The 18,447-nt window shown below is 42.2% G+C and overlaps 2 protein-coding genes across 6 annotated transcripts in view; both read right to left on the minus strand.

The window, feature by feature from the left end:
* The window catches only part of arhgap23b (Rho GTPase activating protein 23b), an 81,760-nt gene extending 68,858 nt beyond the window's left edge, over positions 1-12,902 (minus strand). For 4 of the 5 annotated variants that reach the window (XM_073828051.1, XM_073828050.1, XM_073828054.1 and 1 more), the window contains exons 1-7: positions 12,724-12,902; positions 11,078-11,099; positions 10,896-10,988; positions 6,582-6,660; positions 6,423-6,477; positions 4,202-5,522; positions 2,989-3,135 (exon numbers count right to left, since the gene is read on the minus strand). In XM_073828051.1, coding sequence (XP_073684152.1) covers positions 2,989-3,135; positions 4,202-5,522; positions 6,423-6,477; positions 6,582-6,660; positions 10,896-10,988; positions 11,078-11,099; positions 12,724-12,840 — 1,834 coding nt within the window. In that variant the 5' untranslated portion in view covers positions 12,841-12,902. The remainder of the gene's footprint in view (positions 1-2,988; positions 3,136-4,201; positions 5,523-6,422; positions 6,478-6,581; positions 6,661-10,895; positions 10,989-11,077; positions 11,100-12,723) is intronic. The other variant, XM_073828052.1, reaches the window with a different exon arrangement.
* Positions 1-18,447, minus strand: part of LOC141297672 (LIM and SH3 domain protein 1-like) — a 311,981-nt gene that overhangs the window by 118,900 nt on the left and 174,634 nt on the right. The gene's annotated exons all lie outside the window — the stretch shown is intronic.

Consider the following 18,447-nt stretch of genomic DNA (forward strand, 5'->3'; position numbering starts at 1 on the left):
GCTGCGCAGCTCGTCGGTAAACAACGGCTGTGTGTAGTATATACGGCTCAACGTGAAATCACTCACCTGATGGCATTTACCGCTGATTACAGAACCGGCTTTACTGACAAAACGCGCAAGCTTATCGACCGATTGGTATCGGTGCATCCCTAATATATATATATATATATATATATATATATATATATATATATATATATATATATATTGTCCATGGTTTCAGAATTTGTTGTGGGTTTTTGGGATGGCCTGGATGAGTGTGAGATTTCCCGGCCTGAAATTTTGTCCCAGTCCGCCCCTGCGCTGTTCTCGAAACGCTCTCGCCTTTTGATGCCACACGTGAACGTCACGTGCCGTCGGCGCCGGTTCAAGTCGGACAAAATTTCTAACCGGCATGCACTACTTCAAGTCAGCCGCCGATCGATCTGCGCAGCGCCGCATGAAGTCGAACGCACCTATTGAAGACATTCAAATCTGCATTCTTACTGCTGCGGTTTCAGAAAGCAACAGTATTTTTTTAACCACATAATCATCAATATTTCTTTGTTACAGACATTTAAATAACATAAGTACTGGGATAAAAGCTTATAGTTTGGATTTAAACACTTATTGTCTACAGTAGCGATCAAAACGAAAGTATCTTCTAACACATCTGTAGATTAGCCTAGCATTTATTCTCTTTCGCCAGGAGGTGACGCAACAGCACGTTTAAAAAAAGTATTTGTCATTTAATTATTTTATATTCAAGAGATTCCAACAGTGAAACAAGTCTTTATTAATTGAGACAGGGGCTCCCTTTTTTTCTTTCTTTTTATTTAAATTCAGACAATGAACATTATTTCAGAACCACTAGTAAATTACGTAATTTTGTTTAGATTTCTAATCCTTTTTTTCTTCAGAATCGTGATCTCCAGTTTATAAAATTGTTTTTCAGTTTACCCAGAATCATGCAGCATTAGTTTACATGTTTATTACTGCATAATTAAAATATAAGTTTAATTTCATGAAGTACAAGTTCAAAATCAAAATGCACCTACTTTTTTTGCATTTTGTTTTTTGTTGAATAAAATACTATTTTCCCCTATATATTTCATCATTGAGGATTTATTTTAAAAAAAGTTTAAAAATCTCGTCTCGTTCTCGTGAACCCAAAATCTCGTTTTGTCTCCTCTCGTGAGATAAGTGTCTCGTCACACCCCTTGTAATGAAACCTGAAGTGATGTGTTACTTTATTGTTTGTGATTTGGAATTATGCTATTATTATTTGTGTATGTTGTATTTTGTTCGATTTTGTTGGGTAAATTATGTTATGGTTAGGGACTTTAATTATGACACCGAATTTACTGAGCCTATCAGATATATGACGCGTGTAGTATTAGACGTGTATATGACTCTTCTTTGCGAACCTTTTTTTTATGAAGCTATGGCAATAGTGAATAGCAGACCTCTCACTGTTGATTGTTTAACTGACCCTGAAAGTTTAAGACCAATCACTCCTAATCATCTACTCACATTAAAGTCCACGGTTGCTTTACCTCCCCCAGGAAATTTCAAGGAAGATGTGTACGCCCGTAAAAGATGGCGACAAGTGCAACATCTGTTAGAACAGTTCTGGAGTCGCTGGCGCAGAGAATATCTTGCAAATCTAGCCGTTAGACAAAAATGGCACGTCCCTAAGAGAAATATTCAGGTTGGTGATATTGTTATAGTGAAAGATGATGATTTGCCAAGAAATCAATGGAGACTGGGCAGAGTAAAAGAGACTACCGTTAGTACTGATGGACTTGTTAGAAAAGCCAGAATATGTCTAGGCGATTCAAAACTTGATATGAAAGGCAAACGTCTTGATAAACCATCAATGATTGAAAGGCCTATACAAAAACTTGTACTGTTGATGGAGACCAATTGGTGTCATTATTTATTCTCTCTTGAGGGAGTAAAAATTGGTGCTTTGCATAAAATGGGTTTGTTTACTGTGAGTTCTAGAGCGTTTATATCTGGAAATCATTCACGTTTTATATACACTGTATGATTTGGTGGGAGTGTAATGAAACCTGAAGTGATGTGTTACTTTATTTTTTGTGATTTGGAATTATGTTATTATTATTTGTGTATGTTGTATTTTGTTCGATTTTGTTGGGTAAATTATGTTATAGTTAGGGACTTTAATTATGACACCGAATTTACTGAGCCTATCAGATATATGACGCGTGTAGTATTAGACATTAAGCAAGCACGCTAGTCATGGAATGCTAAGCGAAACACGCCAATAAAGCACAGATACACGGCTGATTCACAGATTCTCAATTTATGAGTTTAGCTCCTGGTTCAAGGGAGAACAAGGTAATCATGTTTTATTTAAGTGTGTGATTTGTTTGAGATTAATGTTTGTTTGTTGATTGTTGGTTTGGTGTTTCAACTCTCGAGATTCGTGTTTTTTTTTTTTTTTTTCTTTCTCTCTCTCTAGTTATTACGGTGGTTCATGATGCTATGTTGTGTAATGGCTCTACGAAATGTGAACAATAAATGAATTGTGAACCATCAGTGAAAGAGTTGATCGTTTCTAACCAGGATGCTATGACAAGTCTTAGTTAGGTTAAGGGGTCTAAAAATCTAAATTGTTTATCGATTCGATAAAATTATAAAAAAATGCATTGATACAAATACTTAATGATATAAAAGATTTGTAAATATTTTTATGTTTTTAGCAAAAAATAAATAAAAATACATAGCCATTTTTAGTTTTAAACATTACAATACGTCCAAATTGTACTTTTCAGCATCAATAAAAAGCATACAGAAATGTACGTTTTGTGGTGTTACGTAGTAATACCTATGTATAAACAAGTATTGGATAGACAGATAATTATCAGTGTCAACAGGGATGGATTAGGAAAGGAAAGGCAAGATGGGAGATGACACCAAGAATGTAAACATGCACAAGTAGGAAGCTGGATTTGGGGTGGTGGACCGGGAGGAGCAACTCACTGCAGTCTGTGTAGGGGAGGCTGGTAAGGGGGAAGGTGACAATGGAACTGGTGGTGTGGGCAGACGCTTGAAAGAGGCTGCTGGACACCACAGAGGACGCTGGCACATGACGAGCACACAGGTCTATACTGGGACTGGTGGGCTCATCTATCAGAGGAGGCGAAAGTTAGAGGTGTGAGGGAGGTTTCAGTGGGGGTTGTTGGAAAGTAAGGCACTGCTCTGGACAACAGACATAAAAATCATTTAATCTTTTTAACTTAAACTTTCTTTAACTTATCAAGGGTTGACACTGGATTAAGGGTTCTAATATGGATGAAGTAAATACGTTTTTGCACTGAATGAGGTGGGAAATCTGTGAAATTCTTTCAATTATTAATTAGGTAAGAAAGTATCTTATGCTTACCAAAGCTGCCTTTATAAAAACTACAGTAAAAACAGTCAAATTGTGAGATATTTAAAAACAACCTTTTTCCTTATCAATGCTTACTATGCTCCCACTTCTCCTCAGTGGAATCAGGGGGCTGGTCTGTTAACCCTGCCACCATTGGTAGCTCTGAGAGGCTGGCAACTTCCTAAGGGGGTTATCAGAGCAGCCAGTTTTGTTGGTCCCTGCCGGTCATGCACTTCAGAGCACCATGCTGACTACTAATACACCTGAGGCCAGTCTTGAGGCGACTGGTTCCCTTAGTGTACCTCTTGGCAGCGTGGAAACTTCTGCCCAATGTGTCTCAATGGGTCCTGCAGGTGATATTGCTATCATACAAAAACTTATTTTCAGCAAAATATTTTATTTTATACTTTATGTATATTGCGGTTGTAAAAAACTTTTGGAGAGAAAAAAGATTTTGGTCATAACATGTTAATAAATCGTGATTACCACACTGACCAAATAATAATTATGATTATGATTTTTGCCATAAGCAAGCAGCTCTACATGGTGTCATAAGAGCATAATAAATTCACAAACAAATTATCATTGTGAAACACCTCAAACTGCTATCAAAAAACCCAGGGTTATGTTAAGTAAACTGATTTTGTGTTTAAATTCTGTAAAAACCTGCCTTTGTTTGCTGCAGGTTCTATTTGGGTCTATACATAATTCTAATGAATTGAACATAAGCTAGAGAACTGAAATAAAACCTTTAAGTTATTTTCCATTATCTAAAGTGATCTGTTAAAATAAAGAATATAATTTCAATCAGTCCTCACTGACCTATGAAAGGAATGGCGGCCAGGAAGTCCTGCTCCACATGCAAGGGTGGTATGCCATTAGTCTGGTGCAAAGAGTCTTCTGACATTGAGGGAGCAGCTGTGGCTGAAATGGGTTCTGGTGTATCCTCAGGTAGAGCATAGTTAGGGTGTAGCACACCATGAGGTGTTTTTCTGCCTGGGGGGTGCTTTTGTCGAAGCACTACCTGACTCTTAGCTTGAATAGTCTCCTTACTAAACCCACAAACCACTGAGCCTGCTGTAGCTGAGTCTTGAAGCACTGATTCGGGAGTAGTGGTGGAGGACATACTCTGCAGTGGGTCAGATTTTGGAGTGGGGGTCCAACTGAGGTGAAGTGAAGTGTTGGAGGGGTCACTGAAGGAGTGAGACCGTTGCATAAGTTGGCTGGGCTTTTGGCAAAAGGAGCTGCTGTAGCCCAACTTTTGATCATCTATAACTTGTGCAGGTAAACATTTGATCTGAACAGCCTCATGCTGGGCTTGGCTTAAGCCACAATCTAAGGGTGGAACTGTTGTGGAAACAGCCTCATGATGGTCAAGACTTGGGCACTCCTCAACCCTGGATGGCTGATTGCTTTGATGAGGGCATGTTGGTCTTTTGTAATGCGGCAGAATCAGAACAGATGCCTTTTCTAAAGTGTCTAACGAACTGCTATAACTCTGGTTATAGGAAGCATATGCAGCCAGAAGGTTCTCTGAACAGGAATGACTGGAGGTTTGACCCCACCTACATAGCTTCCTCAGGGAGTGGTTGGCCCCTATCGTTGCACTGTAGTGGTGAAAAAGGGTGTCCTGAGAGGGGCTGTGTGGCCATCCACCGTAAGACCCTCCCAGTGCAGGTCCCAGCTCACACAGCTGGTCATGAGATATGGTACGGTGCTGATGGGACATACCAAGGCCTGGTCGCTCCGCTTGGCTGTAATACCAATTCGACAGAGCCTGGTGACACAATTCACTATGAGCTTGGGGAAGACTGCCTTTCCTAGGATAGGGGAGCGAGGCGGAGGTGATCGCTGCATTGTGGTTAGCAAAGTGGAAGTCCAGCAGGTTCATTATCCCTGCTGAGGATGAGGAGTGGGCGCAGTGGTGAGTCAGGTGGTGATGGGCACGTTGAGACCCAACAATGATCCCAGAGCTATCCAGAGCGGAGTTGGGTTTATAGTTAAAGCTGTCATGAAGACTGTGGTTCTGGGTGGTGGAGGTGGGTTTACTGCTTGGATAACAGACCAGAGGAGGTTCAGGAAGGTTTTGGGCTTCTCCAGTGTATGGCTCATTCCCTCTCAGATAGGCATCTTGAGAATATGCCTGTAAGAGATATATAAAAAAAACTGAATGGGGATGTTCCTAAGAATGAAAGGCAAGTGGACAAAATCATGAGGAAATAGAATTAAGACAAGTTCAGGCAACCACAGAAACTGGGGGCAATGAAACATCAAATAAACTACAATTAATTTTGTCATTTTAGAAGTTTCAAGGCCCAAAAAAGGCAGTAAGGACATTTAATTTTATGAAGCCACGGAAATGTTTGTGCACAAAGAAAACAAAAATAACAACTTTATTCAACAATTTCTTCTCTTCCATGTCAGTCTTTGATGCATGTTAATGAGAGTACCACGATGCATGTGTGTGCATTTCTCTGCTTATGAACTAGGCATAGCACACCCAGGTTCTATGTCAGAATGCCAGCTTCACCGTCAGCATCACCACATGCATATGTTGCGGTACTCTCCTGAATGACACAAAGGAGAAGAAATTGTTGAATGTCAAGGTCTTGAATGTTTTTTTTTTTTTGTGCATAGGTTGAACCACAGTTTAGTCATGACAACTCTCAGAGTGATAATTTCAACCAGCATTTATTGGCATGGGCATGAAATATACATAAGATTTATTTTGGTGGACAAGATCCGCTATGCTGCTGCTGCTGAGCAAATGCAATAATTAGTTCAGCTTAGTCAAAAATAACAAAGGATGGAGGCTGCAAGAAATGTAGAACCCCCTAGCAGATAGCTACAGGTGGCAGTGGGGAGGAGGAGGGGTAACATAAGGCTAGAAAATAAAATATATGCTTACGGGGGCTTATTAGACAGTTTGGCTTATTAGAGTCACTTTTTATACATTACAGCAGTTGATTATGTATGTGGGTGTTAGGAAAAGAAATAGAGTAGAAATAGAGGAAGAAAGAAGAAAGGTCATGTTCATACTTACCAACTGTAACACATCCTCATCTTTAGGCATGATGGACAGCTCCAGTACATTCTCACTAAATACAAACAAATCCTGTTATGAAGTACAAATTGCCTGTAGATATAAATACACTTGTAAATATAAGTAAAACTCATTAATTAATATTTGAAATGGCCTCACCAATTCTGAATCAGCGCTATGACCTGAGAATAAGTTTTTCCCAGCACACTTTCTCCATTTACCTTTACCAGCCTGTCTCCTAAACACAAACACACACACTTATTAATCAGATAGTTAAATTCATTAATTATGATTGGTTGAGACCAAAAAAAATAAAAATAAGAAAATAAAAAAATAGGGGGGGGGGGTTACAGAATCAGTTTAGGAGTATCATCAGTAAATCATTAAACATTTGTAATCATTCAAATAAAAACTACTACTACTACTAATGTTGTCCACACGAGGGAGCCACAGGATAGATCTCAGTTGTGACTGTAAGAATCTGTAGTAAGAAATTGCATATAAATTCATTTTTATAAAGTTTAATAAAGCCCAATATAATAAGTAACTGTTATGCAAAAACTATAAATACTAAATACTTTTAGACCATTATTTTTTTGACAATATATTTGTCAAGTTGTCAGACACAACTAAATGTATGTGTCACGAATCTGGTTGGTGCTCTGCGGACTATCCACCACCAGATGTCACTCTCACCTTTTCGTGCTCTCTGACTGTTGCTTTGCGTTTTGGACTGCATCTCCCATCTTCCACCACGCTGATTGCGTCAGCCCCGTGACCAATCAGGCGCTCTATAAAGCCCCGGACTTCCCTATACACTTCCTGGATTGTTGTTAGTACTTTTGTTGTTTCCTAGTTTCCCGAGTTTTCCCCTCCTGCCTGGTCTTTGTTTCTCGTTTATCTGCCGCCCGCCTTTTGGATTAATGCTCGCATCGTTTTGGACCATTCTCTTGGATCGCCCCTCTCGGACATTGTTTCGCCCCTGATTGGACTTACGCCTGTTCTTTTGACCTCCCTTGTGCCTGCCGTCTGTTATATCTGTTTGTACCCGTTACGACTCTGCCTGCCTGACCATGTTTCTGCCTCGTCCTTATAATAAAAGCTTGCACATGGATCTGCTCGCCTCTCGTCTCATTCCCCCCGTGACAAAACAATCCAGCACAACAGGATCCAGCAGCTTCACCCCCGGACATTCTTTCGATATGGACACCGACAGAATCCTATGCAGAATCAAACAAGGACAATGTTCACTCGAGCAATACATCCGTGCGTTTTTGGCCATTGCTAACTATTCAACCCTCCCGGACTGTATTATTATTGAAATGTTTTTCAATGGTGTTAATGAGCCGCTAAAGGCAAGGTTGAGACGTGAGGGTCCGCACTCATCATTAGCCGCACTTTTAAACTTTGCACTTATGTGCGTGGGATCGCCGTGCACCGTGGGGGCCGCAGAGAAGGAACGCGGCAACGCGGAGGTAGAGGCCGCACACCGCGCTCGCAAATTGGCGGTCTTACCGGAGCACGATGCCGCAGACACGTTTGCCCCTGGATCGCTAGTGGGATGGCGGCCGGGTCGGAGCGTGCCCATGCTATGATGGAGTCAGCAGAGCCCGTGCATAACATGGCGGCCGCGGTGATGTGCGCTCGCAAGATGGCGGCGACGGTGGAGCCCGTTTGCAAGATGGCGACTAAAGCGGGGCTCCATCACGTCACAGCTGCCATACAAGAGCCTTACCAAGTTGCAGCTGCTTCTCCTGAGTTCAATCAAGTTTCCAAGGCAAGTCAAGTTGCAACTGCGTTTTCTGAGTCCAGTCAAGTTCCCAAGGCAAGTCAAGTTGCAGCTGCATTTCCTGAGTCCAGTCAAGTTTTCAAGGCAAGTCAAGTTAAAACTGTGTTTCCTGAGTTCAGTCAAGTTGCAGCTGCGTCTCCTGAGTTCAGTCAAGTTTCCAAGGCAAGTCAAGTTGCAACTGTGTTTTCTGAGTCCAGTCAAGTTTTCAAGGCAAGTCCAGTTAAAACTGTGTTTCCTGAGTCCAGTCATGTTGCAGCTGTGTTTCCTGAGTTCAGTCAAGTTTCCAAGACAAGTCAAGTTGCAGTTGCATTTCCTGAGTCCAGTCAAGCTTTTAAGGCAAGTCAAGTTAAAGCTGTGTTTCCTGAGTTCAGTCAAGTTTCCAACACAAGTCATGTCAGAACTGTCGCTCCAGTTCCAAGTCAACCTACAGCCGTCTTTCCCGAGCCAAGTACTGTCAAGATGGCCGTCATCTCAGAGCCAGTTCACAAGATGGCGGTTCTCTTACAGTCAGCTCACATGATGGCCCACGTATTGGACTTGCCTCTAATGTCTGTACGGACAGCTAGGATTGCATTTCATCACAGCCCAGCAGCTACCCCTGTGTCTCGTCGAGTTGCAGCTGTTGTTCCAGAGCCAAGTCAAGCTGCAGGTGCATCTTCTGAGTCGAGTCACGTTACTGCTGTATTTCTTGAGCCAAGTCACGTTACAGCTGTCATTCCTGAGTCAAGTCACGTTACAGCTGTTACTCCTGAATTAAGTCACATTACAGCTGTCATTCCTGAGTCAAGTCACGTTACAGCTGTCATCTCTGAGTCAAGTCACGTTACAGCTGTCATTTCTGAGTCAAGTCACGTTACAGCTGTCATTTCTGAGTCAAGTCACATTACAGCTGTCATTCCTGAGTCAAGTCACGTTACTGCTGTCACTTCTGAGTCAAGTCACGTTACTGCTGTCACTTCTGAGTCAAGTCACGTTACTGCTGTCATTCCTGAGTCAAGCCACGCAGAGCCAACGCTTCCCAGTCATACGCCCACTAACCCGATTGGCCTTCCACCTTCTACGGCACTTCCCATAATGGCAATTGCCATTTTGAGTGTGTGGTCTGCACACTTCATTGCAGAGGCCTCACCTATCCACATGTCCGCTGCGCCTATACCTCTTTTGGAGGTGGCGTGCTTAGCGGAACTCCCTGCTCTGCCAGCACCACCAAGGCCCCTTGCTTTACCAGCGCCATCAAGACACCTTGCTCTGCCAGCGCCATCAAGGCTCCTTGCTCTGCCAGCGCCACCAAGACTCCCTGCCCTGCCCGCACCTCCTAGGCTTCATGCTCAGCCTGCACTGCCTAGACTTATGAAGGCTTATGTGGCTATGAAGGCCACCCCTGAAGTCCCTGTCTGCCTAGTCATGACTATGGAGGCGGCGTTCACCCCTGAACTCTCTGTTTCTTCCCCTGCTCTGTCTACCTCCTCTGTCTCTGTTCTCCCCAGGTTCCAGTCCGTGACGCGGCTGCCTGTTCCGCCCTGGTGGGCTCCTGCTCCGCCCTGGTGGGCTTCTGATCCGTCTGCGCCGCCCTGGTGGGCTCCTGTTCCGTCTGCTCCGCCCTGGTGGGCTCCTGCTCCGTCTGCGCCGCCCTGGTGGGCTCCTGCTCCGTCTGCGCCGCCCTGGTGGGCTCCTGCTCCGTCTGCGCCGCCCTGATGGGCGTCTGCTCCGCTCTGGTGGGCTCCTGTTCCGTCTGCTCCGCTCTGGTGGGCTCCTGTTCCGTCTGCTCCGCCCTGGTGGGCTCCTGTTCCGTCTGCTCCACCCTGGTGGGCTCCTACGCCTCCTGTTCCGCCCTGGAGGGCTCCTGCGCCTCCTGTTCCGCCCTGGAGGGCTACTGCATCTCCTGTTCTGCCCTGGAGGGCTGTTCCGCCTCTTGCTCCGCCCCGGAGGGCTGCTCCGCCTCCTGCTCCGCCCTGGAGGGTTCCCGAGCCTCCTGCTCCACCTCCGGCTCTGCCCTGGAGGGTCTTTGCCCAGCCGGTTCTGCCTCAAGTCTCCTGGCCCCATACAATAATACTTACATAAAGACTCATAATTTACTTGAAAAGAGACATGTCCATTGTGTAACTGAATCATCTACACAAGCTATTGTGCTTGGACCCCGATGATCGCCTCAAGTTACTTGAGTCACTCGTGTTTTTTTTTTTTTTAACTGTTAGGTTTCTTAAAAAAGACTTACTAACAAGTTGCTAAATGGGACAACAGGCGCTGTCGGAGACATTGAACGTCATCACACAGAACAGTTTATCAATTTATAGTATTTTCTAATTTTCTAATTCTATTTTTTTTTTTTTTTTTTTTAATAGGTGCTAACATGACTACCAGTTGAATAGTATGACTAAATAATGCAATTTAGTGATTATTTTGCAATATATATTAAACTTATTTTGAACATGTTGAAGTAGTCTTCCTCCTTGGCTAACTTGATGGGGCGGCGTCCCAGCGCCCCCTATTGACCAGCCGCCGCTGTTCGCAATATCACTTTTTTGATGAAATAAATATTTAAATAAATGTTTTATGGAATCACCACTTTATAAAAGCAATATACCTTATTACAGTTACAGTGAATTTCAAACAACTTTCCATGTCATGCTTAACAGACAAAAGTCATTATACATTTCAGACATTGGCATATCATTCTTCCCTACCTGTGCACAGGCCTGCCTGATGGGCTGGGCCTTTCTCTTTCACATTCTTCACAAAAATAGTGTCTACTGGCTCCAGACAAGACCTTTGACCTCCTGAGCAAGATCATACAACAACTATAAATAATTTACAACTGTAATATTACAAAGAACAGTGCAGTATTTCAAGGATTAGATCCACTTACCTTTGCCATTGCCATTCTCAACCTGCAAGACAAGAGGGAATGTCTGAAGTCAGCTGAACCACTGAGGCCTGTATGGTAACATGCCTTTTACACAACTAGGGGAAGTATGGAAAAGTTAAATGTTGGCTGGTAGCTATATAGTAGAAGCTTTCTTATTCAAAGCAACAGTGCATATAATATAGTACAGTACATACCAAAAGGGCATTCTTATGCAGTTGCTAAGGTGTTCTGAGTATTTTAATGTGTTGCTATGGAGTCTGCTTTTTTGCCAGTTTTATCATAAAACATAAAGATAAGTAACAGCACACTTCTCCACAATGCATTCATAGTTTTAACACAAATTGTGCAGGGGTTATTCCTGAAGTAATTCTTTGGGTTAGTTATCTGAACAAACTATTATGCACTAGAGGAGGAGTGCCCAAACTCGGTCCTGGGGGCCAGTGCCCTGCAGAGCTTAGCTCCTTCTTGCCTCTACACACCTTCTAGAAAGTTTCCAGTATGCCTAGTAAGACCTTGATTAGCTGATTCAGGTGTGTTTGATTGGTGCTGAACTCTGCAGGACCACTGCCCTCCAGGACTAGGTTTGGGCATTCAAAGTGTAGAGCAGTGTTTCTCAACCCTGGTCCTGGGTGCCCCCCAACACTGCACATTTTGTATGCCTCCTTTATCTGACAGACCCATTTCAGGTCCTGGAGTTTCCTTTAATGAGTTGAATGAATCTAGATTAATTAAACTCATCCCTCCCTCCCTTAAACGCCCTCCCTTTGAATACTGTTTCATCTGTGTTTTCCTTTGTTTTGAGTATCCCCTTGCTGGTTTCCCTTGCCCCACCTGTGCATTTATAGTCCCCAGTTTAAATTGCTTTTTGCCTGTTCCTATCATGATTATATTGGTTTGCTGTAGCTCTCGTGTTCATCTGTTTCTCCTGTGTGGTTTAGGTTTATTGTTAGTTAAAGTGACTGCTGCATCTAGATGTTGCCTCAACTCTCCTTTGCTGCAACTCTTACTTTGACACAAGAACAGCACTAAAGAATGGATCTAGAAGATGTAAAGATTGCCCTCCTCTCATAAGGGGAAAACTCCCTCGAGCTTCACCACCACCCCTCCACCCTGCTCTTCAGCAAGGACAGAAAAAAAGTATTGTCTTGCATTAATCAGTATTCTGTGTTGTTAACCTGGAGAAATATCCTTAAAACAAAGTACTTTTACTTAAAGTAAAATTTGCAAAGGCCATTGGCAAATTTTATTTTATTATTTTATTACACTGTGATGGTGTAAAACATACATTTAATACATTTGGATTTTTATCATTATAGGGTGGTTGTGTACACACACTGCCAAAAAAAATGTTAATTACCAATGATATTTCATCTGCAAAATGTGGAGTTTAATGTCAAATTAACTTATTAATTTCAGTCTGTTACTTACATAACTGTACCGCAGGCCTTCAGAAGATTTAGGATTAAATGTTTAAGGCATATGGACTATATTTATGTTGCTGTTCTTGATAGTACATACTGTATAGTTCAACAGTCATGGTCACAATGAACTTGTCATTGTTTGGAAAAGAGCTCTGTGAAGATTCTTTAGAAATGCTCCTGTGAAAAATAACAGAATACAGGCTGTTTTTCACCTTTTTTTGTTACCTTCAGGTTAGTGTGGAGGGCAGACTCCGGTGGGTAGACTATGAAGTGCCGTAACGTGAAACCAAATCCCTGAGAGTTCTTCTCCAGCATCACTGTGCGGGGACACTTCCAGTCCATGCCCTTGCCTGACACACATTTAGTGTTCTGATTGGATGACAGTCCTCCATCTTTGTGGCGTTTAGCCTATCACAAACCAAAATAACATGATAAGAAAAGTAATATAAACATCTACAAAGCAACTTCCCCTTCCCAGAAAGTTATGACATGTCTCTATTTTTTGATGCCTACAAGATAAAGTGTAACATGATTTTTTCATAAACACTTACTAACAAAAAATGGGGGCAGACAAAGGTACTTTTTTGGAAAACTGCACCCACTTTGAGGACACAACCCCTTTAAACAGTGATATGATGAATGGCTGTGAATTCAATGTCCATTTTGAAAGCAGATGCAAAAATAAACCTCCAGATGGGGAAGTTAAATGTTTAAATTAGTGGTGGCCATAGATCAATTTTTTTAATCTAGATTAATTCCAAGATTACAGTGAGATTAATCTAGATTAATCTAGATTAAAATGGCTAATTTGAATTCTGTGTGCTACCCAAATAATGACTAAAAGTAAGTCTTTGAGAAGGGGTTTCTCAAGCCAGGCGGCGCATTAGACCAGGGGCTCATCTCCTGTTTCCAAAATGCATCACAAACTGCTTTACAATTGCATTTACAACACAATTAACTATACAAACTATACTATTCCTACACTGCATGTACTTCTGCATAAAAGGCTGCGCAACGTGCGCATTGCAGTTAAATACACAGGCGCGCACGGGCATGGATATCTGCGTGCATAGTCTTCGGTTAAACTGCGTTGCTTTTAGAAGCGTCAATTCAGTTGTTGCATATAGTATAATGTCTTTATTTCGCAATTATCAAAGTAAATTATAACTCACGCACGTGCCCCAGTAAAAAGGGTCTAGCAACGCCCCTGCCCCGAAGCTTCATAGCTGCATCCATGTTAGCACGTCTCGTTCGATGTGGTAATTTCACAGTAGTCATACACACAGGTTTGAAGACTCGTTCTCACCCTCTACAGTGCAATTCGGCTAGGTATACATCCACGCTAAAATATCAAGGTGAAAGTCATCATAGCTTGTGTAGTATAGACCCAGCTCCCAACCCAACTTTGAGAATAGATTAACAGCGATATTTTTTTATCGCTCGATAAGAGTCTCACGTTAATGCAGCACGTTAACGCCGATAACGGCCAACCACTAGTTTAAATAAAGGTCAACATTATCATTCACTTTGGAACATGTGTGTACTGTTAAACATTTAAGAAGTTCAGCCAGATTTATTGACTTCATATAGTTTTAGGTGAGTAGTCAAAGGAGGCCTGTTAAGAGAAATTTTGCTTGGCACTTCTACCTGGCCCCTTTCCCCTCTCTGCTCACCCACTTTCCATTTCATGGCACCTCACCCTAGCATTCCATCATTGAATACACCAGGCTGCAGTGCCGGAAAACAACAACAGGAAGTGGAAACTCTGAGGCAGGAAGCACAGTAACTCCCTTAATATCCACATAGAGTTTAAATAGCAAGGTTTCAATGTAGTATGAAAAGTATGGAAAAGTATTTGTTTACAGCTATTATCCTACCCCCATACATTTTTCTAAAATATAACATTACATTTTTAAAAAATAAAAAATAAAATGTATCCTACAAGCTTGTAACCAGTGTTTTTCATGAAAGTGTGAAGCATATCTAAAATAATCCTATATTTTCAGCTAAACAGAATTATGAATATTTCTATTCAGGTGTCACCACTACCTTGTGTCTGGTAAATATTTTATACTGCATCACAATTTGCATACTTTCCATCCTAAATAGTATTAGAATTAGTATGTCCCAAATCATAGTATGTTGAAATAAGTATGCCAAAGTTACCTGGATGGTTTATTATGTCCTATTAAAATTTAAAGTGCAGATTTCCAGGGGGCTACTGTCAGCTCTGGATGAGCTTGATCAGAGGAACTGACTCGACAGATTCCTGGTAGCAACACCCTGCTCTAGAGGTATCAGCAAGGATACATAAAATGCGGCTTCAAATGGCTGTAAACGATCCCAGCCGGCGGAGAAGGGTCTTGTCTACCAAAACGTTCGGTCATTTTCTTAGAAAAATATATTTTTACATACCTTTTAAGCACTGAAACTTGTCCAGCACTAGGGCTTGTAGTGCGCGTTCGCGCCTCTAAGTACTACGTCCACTGTGCTCTGTAACGCAGCGAATGCTTGAAGCAGTCCCATCCATCACCTGACTCGCCGTTTGTTTGTAACAGTGGAACAGATGTGGTCCAGTCGTAACAGCACTGAGATTCCTGCTCGGTTGGAAATGGCTGGCATTTTCCACACTTGCACCACCATCTCGTCTCGTTTGAACGCGGTCTGCCCGAGGCTTGTGTCGCCGCCGCCGCAGTATTCTCTCTCTGACAGAGTTTATCGTCTGTATTCTGGCTCAAAAAGGTATAGGGAACGGTGAAAAACTCCATCTCATGTGCTCCTCCAGCTTCAAAGTTGTCCGACATCGTTGTACTTTATGTTGTACTTTGTTGCTAAAGAGCGTTTGATTGCGTTGCACTTCTCTCTTCTCAAGTTCGCTTTGTAAACACTGGGTCTGTAGTTTCGCATACGTCACGCGTGACCTTTCGACGTGAGTACGTAGAGTCGCGAATGCGCACTACAAGCCCTAGCGCTGGACGAGTATCAGTGCTTAAAATGTATATAAAATTATATTTTTCTAAGAAAATGACCGAACATTTCGGTATACAAGACCCTTCTTCGTCGACTGGGATCGTTTACAGCCATTTGAAGCCGCATTTAAACTGCATTTAAACGGCATTTTGAATAATCAAAAATCGGGGCAACGTTTAAGTCCATTATATGGAGAAATTTCCAGAAATGTTTATCTCAAAAAACATAATTTCTTGACGACAGAAGAAAAAAAGACATAAACATCTTGGATGACAAGGGGGTGAGCAAATTATCTGTAAATTGTTGTTGTGAAAGTGAACTACTCCTTTAAAGGAACACTCCACTTTTTTTGGAAATAGGCTCATTCTCCAACTCCCCCCGAGTTAATAAGTTGATTTTTACCGTTTTGAAATCCATTCAGCCGTTCTCCTGTTCTGGTGATATCACTTTTAGCATAGCTTAGCATAGATCATTGAATCCTATTAGACCAATAGCATCAAGTTCAAAAATGACCAACGAGTTTCCATATTTGTTGTATTTAAAACTTGACTCTTCTGTAGTTATATCGTGTACTAAGACCGGTGGAAATGCAAAGCTTCAATTTTCTAGGCTGATAAGATTAGGAACTACACTCCCATTCCGGCGTAATAGTCAAGGAAGTTTGCTGCCGTAATATGGCCGAAGCAGGAGCAGTAATACCACGCAGCACATGTGTAAATGCTAAACTAGCTGGGAACTCATTTCTGATAATACTCCGTCTGCTTCAGCCATATTACGGCAGCAAACTTCCTTGACTATTACGCCGGAATGGAAGTGTAGTTCCTAATCTTATCAGCCTAGAAACTCGCAGCTTTGCATTTCCACCGGTCTTAGTACACAATATAACTACAGAAGAGTCAAGTTTTAAATAGGACAAATATCTAAACTTGTTGGTCATTTTTGAACGCGATGCTATTGGTCTAATTGGATTCAATGATCTATGCTAAGCTATGCTAAAAGTGATATCGCCAGAACAGGAGAACGGCTGAATGGATTTCAAAACGGTAAAAATCTATTTATTAACTCGGGGGGAGTTGGAGAATGAGCCTATTTCCAAAAAAAGCGGAGTGTTCCTTTAAGGGGTAACGGAGGCTGATAATCAGACAGGCCTAGGAAACCAGCCGGACAGTCTCTAGAGCATGTGATGCACTTGACATTCAAATTAGAGGAATGTCCAGAAGCTCAGGGGGGAGCGGCATGCTCACAGGTGACCCTCTATGGAGAGGGGAGCACTGCTAGCTCGACCACAACTCAGTCTGTCAGGGAAGCAGAAGGAACCCCTCAACCTGACATCAGAGTTTAATGGAGTGGAGGCCCCATTCTTAAAATAGGAAAGGCTCATTCTGGGAGCGGCGTGCTCATAAGAAACCCTCGAAGGTAAGGGGATCACTGCTAGGCTAAACCAAAAAGAGAGCAGCCTCAAAGAGGCAGAAAGAGGCTGAATGACCTAAGCCCGCTGTTCGATGGGGCTCAAAGAGCGGAGGACCCGGTAAGAGGTGATCTCAATGCTCAATCAGGAGCGGCACGCTCAAAGGAAAACCTCAAAGGTGAGGGGAGTGTTGCTTACGCTCGAACGACAAGGAAAGCAGCCTAGCAGGGATGCAGAAAGTGGCCTAACAACCTGAGGCTGCTGCCTAATGGAGCTGAAAGAGGTGATCTCAAACACTCAGGAAGTGGTCATGCTGAAAGGTAACCCTCAAAGGTGAGGGTTACACTGCTTAGGCTCAACCAACAAGGAGAACACCATAGCAGGGAGGCAGAAAGTGGCCTAACAACCTGGGCTGCTGCTCAATGAAGCTCCAAGAGTGGATGAGCCTCAGACGCTTGATTGGGAACAGTAGCTCACATAACCTGCCCAGGACCAACAGGCTTACAAAGGACCCTTCCTTAGTGAGGGGAGCACAGCCGTGTCCGGGGAGCAGAGTAATGCAAAAAGGGCCATAAGAATGGGATCCAGCTTAAAGGAATCACACATTACAACCGGGACCAGCGTAGAGGCAGCTGACGAAGGGGGCGACAGCGATGGGCACATCAACCCCGTATTGTCACATATGGAGTTCAGTATAGCCGTGCTCTCGGCTCTCAAGCTGTTTGTTACTGCCTTACCCTATTAGGTTTCACTTTATTTTGATGGTCCCTTTAACACATTCTGTTAATTATATGTAACGTCACACCTATATATCTCCTAACTGTCATGTGTGTGAGTGTAAGTAGATTATTAGTAGACTGGTAGGGTTAGGGTTAGAATAAGTTGACATGTACTTGCAAAGTTACTTATAGTCAGCAGAATGTCTGTTGAAAGACCATCACAATAAAGAGTTAGCAGATATTATGCAGTCAGTCTACTAATACTCTAATGAGAATTAGTTGGCATGCATGCAGCGTTACTTAGTGTCAACAGAATGTTCAAAAGGAACCATTAACAAAGTTTTACCAGTTATGATTTTAGAATAAATGTAAAAATGCATAAAAACACTGAAATGTAAAATTTGTATTAAATAAAATTTATACATTTTTGAATCATATCCAGCAGATATCTGTTTTAAAGCAGTGGATAATTCACTTGTTAATTTGCTTAAAGGGGTCATCCGATGCCCATTTTCCACAAGTTAATATGATGCTTTAGGGTCCTAATGAAAAGTTTGTAATATTCTTTGATCAAAAATTCTCAATGGTAAAGTAAAAAAACACAAATTTTACCTGGTAAAAAATGGCTCTGTTTTCAGCAAGTGCAGGGCTCGCAAAATTTCAAAATCTCTGGTAGCCCTTCGGGCAGGTACTCTTTAGATTTTGGTAGCCCGAAAATAATTTAACTAGCCCAAATAAAAAAAAGACAGATAGGAGTCAGATAGGAGTCTAAGGCCCGGTTTTGTAGATGGGATTTAGCCTAAACCAGGATTAGACCATAGTTCAATTAGGACATTTAAGTAATTTTTATAA

Source organism: Garra rufa, chromosome 22, assembly GCF_049309525.1.
Source record: "Garra rufa chromosome 22, GarRuf1.0, whole genome shotgun sequence".
Lineage (NCBI taxonomy): Eukaryota > Metazoa > Chordata > Actinopteri > Cypriniformes > Cyprinidae > Garra > Garra rufa.